At 49.4% G+C, this 7296-nt stretch overlaps 2 protein-coding genes across 5 annotated transcripts; one reads left to right on the forward strand and one right to left on the reverse strand.

The window, feature by feature from the left end:
* The first annotated feature begins 171 nt into the window (after positions 1-171).
* Positions 172-3256, forward strand: LOC100216954 (uncharacterized). Of its 4 annotated transcripts, none has more exons than NM_001401402.1 (3): positions 172-537; positions 627-1616; positions 2242-3256. In NM_001401402.1, the coding sequence occupies exons 2-3, from the start codon at positions 869-871 to the stop codon at positions 3081-3083; spliced, it is 1590 nt and encodes a 529-aa protein (NP_001388331.1). In that variant the 5' UTR covers positions 172-537; positions 627-868; the 3' UTR covers positions 3084-3256. The 4 variants fall into 4 exon arrangements, with proteins under 4 accessions (NP_001388331.1, NP_001388329.1, NP_001388330.1 ...); NM_001401400.1 differs by having other exon boundaries at positions 721-1616; NM_001401401.1 differs by lacking the exon at positions 2242-3256 and having other exon boundaries at positions 215-537; positions 627-1884.
* Positions 3246-6765, reverse strand: LOC103630791 (ELF3-like protein 2). The gene is made up of 4 exons (XM_008651856.4): positions 6047-6765; positions 4589-5457; positions 4404-4455; positions 3246-4293 (listed from the first exon to the last, which is right to left on the reverse strand). Exons 1-4 carry the CDS (start codon positions 6296-6298, stop codon positions 3523-3525), a joined length of 1944 nt encoding a protein of 647 aa, XP_008650078.1. The 5' UTR covers positions 6299-6765; the 3' UTR covers positions 3246-3522.
* Positions 6766-7296: the final 531 nt, after the last annotated feature.

The following is a 7296-nucleotide window of genomic DNA, read 5'->3' on the forward strand; positions in this document are numbered from 1 at the left end:
CATGAGATCAGATTATAAAAAGGAAGGATATACGTTAAATGATAGAATAATCAATTAGACACATTTTGTAGTACTTTTTTACGGATTAAATCTTTCTGTTGACATTATTGCGAAACATACTGTTTAGAGTATTGTATATGCAATTGTCTCTCCCCCTACCCCGAAGGCCGACTACCCCACTGCTCCGCCTCGCCTCACGCCACCACGGGGGGAGCGGGAGCCCGCGTTCTGTGCCCTCCGCGCCGCTGCAGTCCCTCCCCCTGTCCAGGCGGAGAGATCAGGTTGCCGGAGCGGAGGGGGGATTGGAATTGGAGCGCCAGCACCACCACAGATGGGGGGTCTGCTCAAGGAAGAGGGCCCGGCGGTGGATGTCTCCGTGGAGGGTACCCTGGTCTGGCTGCGCCGCCCCAACGGCTCCTGGTGGCCCAGCATCGTCATCTCGCCGCAAGACGTCCCCGAAGGCTGCGCCCCGCCGCCGCGCTGCCCCGCCACGCCCATCATGCTCCTCGGCCGTCGCCCCGACGGACCAACCTTCGTGTATGCCGCTTCTTTCTTCCTTCCTTCCGCACTCTTCAAGTTCGTTTCCCCCCACTTACTATTAATGGCGAGATGTCACACCATTTCAGTCAGTCAATCTCCTGCTCACTCCTCAAGTCCTAGAGTTATGGAGTGCAGCCAGCTACTCTAAGCCTAACGAACACTTGCTTGCGCTCGCCACAGCGACTGGTGTAACCTGGCCAGGTGCAAGCGCGTCAAGCCCTTCCGCTGCGGGGAGCTCGACTTCGAGCAGCGCATCACCAACGCCCTCACACTCGCCGCCAGCGGCAACAGGTCCAGCTGGAGCTACAACAAGGGCAGGTACGCCCGCATGGAGGGCGCCATTCTCCAGGCCCTCGACATAGAGAAGGATAGCGCTCTTGGCCCGGTAACCAAGGCCTACCTCCATGCCCCCAGCTGCTCACCTAGTCCCAAAGTTGGAATGCCCAACGGACAAGTCAAAGATGCTGCACCAAAGGATCCTTCTCCAGCCATCCAGCCGCCTCTGCCGCCGCCGCGGTCCAAGAGGAAGCGCAAGACGCCCTATGACTCCGAGGACGATACGCCTCAAGGCTCCTGCCGTATGAGGGATCTCAGGGACATCGGATCCAAGACGGTCCCCACAATGGACCTGTCTAATGCTGCCGCAATCTTTGCTCCCAAGTATAATGATCTGCCTAATGTTGGGCAGGCCAGAAGAATTGTGCGCTCTCAGGCCACCACAAAGAGGAAGCATGCTGCTGCACATCAGGACCAACCTTGCGGGATCCCCAGGAAGAAGGATAGGTCTCGTCCGCTCTCAGAGCTCTGCAATGGAGATATCTGGAATGGTTCCAGACCAAATGGTCAGAAGGCTGATGAACACTTGTTGGGTGTGGCAACATGTTCAAGCAGCTCCTCTGGCACTTCAACCTTGGATACTCCATTGGACACAAACAGCTGTCATCGCAGCGCAGCATCCACAGATCAAGCAAAGGGCACAGCAATATCCTGCATGGCAAGGCTACTCAGTGATGATTCACGGCATGGGAATGATTTTGTCGGAACTCCCCCTGCTGCACAAAATATCTCGGAACCCGGTAAACCTGCTCTGCTACTTTGTATTTTCGGGTAGTTTGATTCCTTTGATAGCAGTACCATGTCTTCTAACAATGGCAGCTATCATTTATGTTGGCTAGCTAGATGCATGAGCGTTGGTGACTGCTTGTTTGTGTTTATCTTCAACAGATTCTGGAAGATGCACATCACTTTATACTTAGATAGTTACACTGCTAGTTCAGTTATCTCTGTTGCTGCTACCTCCAGCCTGTTTGTTTTGTTTAAGGGTTCATGATAACAATATGACGATTTTCTTGTGTCCAAAATTCTACAAATGGGTACAGAGAAATCAGGGAGACCATCAGGCCTGACTGCTCCCTGCTGATCGTAGTTTTTTTTAATATATCTCTCTGTTGGGAACTACACAGGTCTTTTTTTTATTATTATTTACAATTCTGCATAAGGCTACTTGTGAAATTATGGAAGGCATGGATTTTTTGGTCAGTATGCAAAACTGATGTTAGGTTGGATGTGATCTTATAGCTTAGATGATGCACCGTGGTAATTTGACATATTATCTTGTGATGACTTCCTGGCATATGTGATGTTTTCTTCCTGCTTCTGAACCTCCAAAGGGTGCTATACTGACCTAGTGATTTTCACCAGATCATTTGCATAGATATCAACCTTGTGGATTGACAAATAATCCTACCTGGAAAGCTGGGAAACATGCATGTAAAAGTATTAAGATGAGAACCATAAGGTCTGTTGGTCATGAGGGCAAGGACAGGACAAGAGATTCTAATAATGATCATGGCTGCCAGAAAACAAAGACAGGAAAGCACGAAGCAGCAAGAGATGATGAGGTTGTCCTTTTGGAGAATAGGCTGGAGAAGCGTTCATTGAATAAGAACAAGCCGGCTGAACATGATACTAAAATGCATATTGCCATAGTTCCTAGTGGTATGGATTGTGTTGGCACGGTTCAGCAGCAACACTGTAAAAGCAAGTGTGGTCCTGAGGAGTCATTAGAAACCTTAAGCAGCCATTCGAACTGTGAGAGTGGTTCAGTATCGTCAGTGGTGTTTGAAAAGCCACTGCATTTGAATCCCAGCCTTTATGATGTGGAGTTGAGTGTGCTGGGGAGCAGCAACACTTGGCGCCGTGTGCCCCTTGTCTCTCTTATGAGTAGGTTGAACTGTAAACCCGTGGTGGGGTATCCAGTCTCGGTGGAGGTCAGCGATGATCTGTTTGGCTGTCCTTCATCAAGGAGAGATGTCCAGCTGCCCGCTACGAGTCGTTTTCAGCGCGCCGTGCCATCATCAGCGTTGGAGAAAGAAGAGGTGGACAGGTTATGGCAGCCGCATGCCAAAAGGGGAGGGGCAGGGGCAGGGGCAGTGACCTCGTCGTCGAGAAAGACGCGAGGAGCGGCGTCGGGGGCGACCATCGCGTGCATCCCGCTCCGAGTCGTTTTCAGCAGGATCAACGAGGCGCTGAGAATGCCCTAGCTGGGTGCCTTTTGTGGCCAATGCATTTGCTTTGGGAAATGCTTGTTGTGGCCTGTCACTAGGAAGGAGCATGGTGCTGATGTATCTATCTATCTATCATGTGGTTGAGCCACTCCACTCCACTCACAGTAATAAAAATAAAATAAAAATCTGCTTCTGGTGTTGGTGATGTATTGCTTTCTCTTCCTTTATTTGACGTTGCTGTAGACGTATGGGCTGTGCCCAATTTTCATCCTACTCAACCGACCGACGAATTCCAATCAACATGATTCTGACAGAACCAAAATAGCTACAGATGCCATATCATTCTGACAGACACAGCATATTTACACTGAACAAAAAACATAAGGCGGGCGGGCCAGCCAATTTACGGCGATCATTATAATTATCGGTCAAAAAATTAGTCTACTCCCTCCGTTCTTTCATTTTTATCTGCCAGTCACGGGTCGTTTTGTTTCCTCTCCATCTGTATTGAGCGGAAAATCCTTGCTGCCGACTCTGAAGCCGTGCGTGCCGTGTGGGGAACAACCCTAATGACCCTGGGTTGAGCTGCTGTTTCAGAAGATGCCGGACTGCTAGCACTACTGCCTTGCACCTCGCTGTCCCTTGATGCCAACACCGCTTCACTACACGAGTTCCGTTTATGCTGCGACGCTGCAACATGGCTCACTTGCTCAACTGCAGACCCTGACACTGCAGGCATGCTGAAAGACGGGAAGTACACAGGGGCACTCATCAGCCTGGCTCCACATGCCGAACTCATGAAATCCCCCCCAGCTGTGGAGGAGGAGGAGGTGGGGTAGCTGGCAAAAAATGGGGGCGCCAAAAGACTTCCCACCGGAGGGCAGTGCCCGGTATAAGGTTTGTAGACAAGTCCTTCAGACGGGGACATAACAGGAATCAGCCACTGACTTGGAGGTGCAGGAATGCACCAGCTCTTCTGTTTGTTGTCGGAAGGGGTATGCATCGAGGCAGCAACGTCACCATTAGTTGCGGCCTGTTCGTCTTGAGATGGTGAAGGTTGGTTCGCTTCAGTCTTCTCTTTCGAGTGCTCTAGCTGCGTTGGTCGCACGCCATCATCGTTTTTAGCTGATTCAAGCTGTGTTTCCACATCTCCAGCCAGCCTTTTCTTGCTCACCGCCAAGGATTTGCCAAGGCAAGGATCCCCCTCAATAAGTACATGTGGAGATGCAGCGATCAACTTCTGCACCTGATTGCAAAAGTCAACATAAAAAACGGTTAAACCAATTTTTCAAATTTAAATTAACCTGCCCATAAGCATGGGCCCAAAGAAGTTATATTTATTTGCCGCAGACTCACTTTGATCAACCTATGCAGCTCGAATACTTGAACAGCAAATACCCTCTGCTGACTGTATGCACGTTAAACAAAAGCGAGTGTAAACACTATCTGATTACAGGAGTCGCCGAGATGGTATGCTCACACAGGACGTTCAATAATAGGTAAAAACAACAAGAACATGAACTCAAGTTTTGTATACTTACTTGACAATAGCTCTTCTCGCTTTCCAAAAATGCTTGGGACCAATAGCACTGACAACATCATCTGGAGAAATCTCCATTCCAGGCAAAGATTCAACAGAGGAATCAGACAGATCATCGTTTTGCTCCACGTCATGATGTGATCTTTTCCTCTTCACACCTGTCTCTCTTAGGCCATGCCCCAATAGATCAGAATCACCATTCTGTTCCCTCCTATCAACATATGGCTTAGACAACAACGACACTCCATTTTTTGGAGGGCTTTGGGTCTCGACAGCATTCTCATTCCTGGTCCTTATCTGATAACTCTCAGCTTCAGCATGTTGCTTCTTCAGCCTGTCCATGTGCGAAGATAACTTTGGGTCTGGACTCCATGTTTTGTCGTTTAGCACTTGAAATGACGGAGTTGTCTCTTTGTCTTCCAAGTCTATCCTCACTTGTACTGGCTCTTTCTCCTTGATACCTGAGGGACCCTTCGATTTCACATCAGAAGCATCCATTCCTTCTAAGCGTCTCTTGTCAGTGCTAGAATATTTTGCAGGCACACTCTTACATGGGCTTGTGGTAGGGAAGAGAGTGAGCTTTTCTTGGCTGGAATGCGGAGGCATTCCAGAATACAAGACAGAGGGAACTGTAAAATCATCATCATTAGCCAATTTCTTCCCAACGGAATTATTACCCTCGGCAGGTGGTCCTGCAGCATTAGTATCCTTGCTCTTAAGATGTGTGGACTGCCTCTGCCTCCCAGATTCAGCTATTGTACCATTGGCACCCTGGCCATTGGAGTTGGCATTCGTCTGATCTGATGAACGAACAGGTTCAGTTGAAGGCACACGAAATAATGGGAAGATAGGTCTATCGCCGCCGCCAACCTAGAGGCAAAGGTTCAGGTGAGCATGCCATAGTATGAGTGAATGGAATATAAATCATCAAATCATATAAGTCAATGACCCCCTCGATGCAATTGCAAACATCACTAATCATCGAAAGACCAAAATAAAACAGGGGGGAGGGGAGCATAACACAGTTATAGGTAAGGTGTATCATCAAATCATATAAGTCCTAGTGCATTTTGAGCGCACAGCGAGAAAGAAGGCCTTTAAAGGAAAAGCTGTAGACAAGAACTGGAGCATCCTTGATCCATTCTATGGTCCCCTTTCTGTAAAGGGAATCAATAATTTTTTTTAAAAAAAGTAACATTGAAAATAACTAAGAAAATATGTAATAACCACTTTATATTCATTCGTCCAATGGTCTTATAGATGTATTTATGTTTTTATACTCCCATCACATTCTGCAACGGTAACTGTGTTCTGCCAAACATACCATACCAAACACAACACAATAATAATGAAGGCTAACTGGTAGTACTGTGGTACATGATGCATAGCTTATATATCATGTACAATACCAATGAAGGCGGCACGCAAACCCGTGGATCAATCCAAGGAAGCGGCTCACCTGGCTGGCGGACGTGGACGGGACCGCGGAGGCGGGTCGTTGCGCGCCCCATGGAGGCGCTGGGGAAGGCGCGGGCGGTACGGCGGCGCTGTAGCGGTGGGAGGGGACGCTGAACTGCTCGTAGAGCGCCATCTTGTTCCTGGGTGGCGCGCGAGGTCCGCCCTTTAGGGTGTCGTTGACGTGGAGGCGGGGGAAGAGAGGGCCCATGACCTTGTCGGGCGCGGCGTCGTCCTTGGTGGCTCCCCGCCTCATGGCGCTTCGTCTCCTCCTCCGTGGTCTGGTCTAGTAGCGGCGAGGGTGGAGCAGCAGCGTGGGAGCGGGAGCGGCCAAGTTTAGGCGACGAGGATGATGAACGGATCTTGTGCCTCCCCTGAGGAGAAGATCCACCACCAATCCAATCCCGTCCCTGAGGAAGAGGTCTGCGGGAGTGGATAAAACCGGCGATGTTTGAGGTGGGAAATCCGACCGGTCTCCGCGTGAGAAGCGGGGGGCCAGGAAGCGGCGAGACAGGACGGGACTGGAATCGGAGGGAGCCGACGGCGGGTTGGAGGAGAGCTAGCGAGCGTAGCTGCCGCAAGATCCCAGCCGGCGAGGAAGCGAGGGGAAAGGAGGCAGAGACGGAGGCGGAGACCGGGTGTGGTTTGGCTTTTGGGAGATTTTTAGGGACGCTTTTTGCTGCGTTGTGTGGATGTGAGGGTGGGGTTGCCACATGGGATCCTCATCCACTCGAGCGAGCGACGCACTGCAAGGTGTCTTCTCTCTACTCTTTCCCAAGTCAAATAAACAGGAGCAAAAATACACCGGCACGATTAAACTAGCATTCTATATTTGAACTGGCACGTTGTTACAATGACATATAAATTAATCAATAAAATATTAATATACAATAATTATATAAAGATGAACAACATATATATTATAATCGACATCATCATCAAGATCTCACAAATTCTTACACAACACATAACAGTAGAGGGGTTCGAGGCCATGGAGGCTGACTTGCTTGAAAAGTTCCTTGACGATTCCGAGGAGGAGCATAAGGACGGATGGGTTACCGTCACCTTCGACAGAATAATTGTTTCTCGGGCCATCAGTTGGGGAAGGCTCATGGGAGGGGTGGACATGTCCTATCATTTATTGCCAAGCATGTGTTGTAGAAGAGGTAAATCTTACTGATATTTGCTTATCCTTTTTCTTGGGCACATGATATCAATGAGTGCTCTGAAGTAGAGCACTGGTTAAGAGAGAGG

The sequence above is a fragment of the Zea mays genome, chromosome 6 (assembly GCF_902167145.1).
Source record: "Zea mays cultivar B73 chromosome 6, Zm-B73-REFERENCE-NAM-5.0, whole genome shotgun sequence".
Classification (NCBI taxonomy): domain Eukaryota; kingdom Viridiplantae; phylum Streptophyta; class Magnoliopsida; order Poales; family Poaceae; genus Zea; species Zea mays.

Excerpts from the sequence above, each read along its gene's own strand:
- LOC103630791 (XM_008651856.4), bottom strand. The coding sequence starts at position 6,298 with ATGAGGCGGGGAGCCACCAAGGACGACGCCGCGCCCGACAAGGTCATG. Across the intron at positions 4,456-4,588 it reads GCGAGAAGAGCTATTGTCAA|TCAGCAGAGGGTATTTGCTG; the intron begins GTAAGTATACAA and ends ACGTGCATACAG. Across the intron at positions 4,294-4,403 it reads AGCTGCATAGGTTGATCAAA|GTGCAGAAGTTGATCGCTGC; the intron begins GTGAGTCTGCGG and ends TTTTGCAATCAG.
- LOC100216954 (NM_001401400.1), top strand. The coding sequence starts at position 332 with ATGGGGGGTCTGCTCAAGGAAGAGGGCCCGGCGGTGGATGTCTCCGTG. Across the intron at positions 538-720 it reads CCCGACGGACCAACCTTCGT|CGACTGGTGTAACCTGGCCA; the intron begins GTATGCCGCTTC and ends CGCTCGCCACAG. Across the intron at positions 1,617-2,241 it reads ACAAAATATCTCGGAACCCG|ATCATTTGCATAGATATCAA; the intron begins GTAAACCTGCTC and ends GATTTTCACCAG.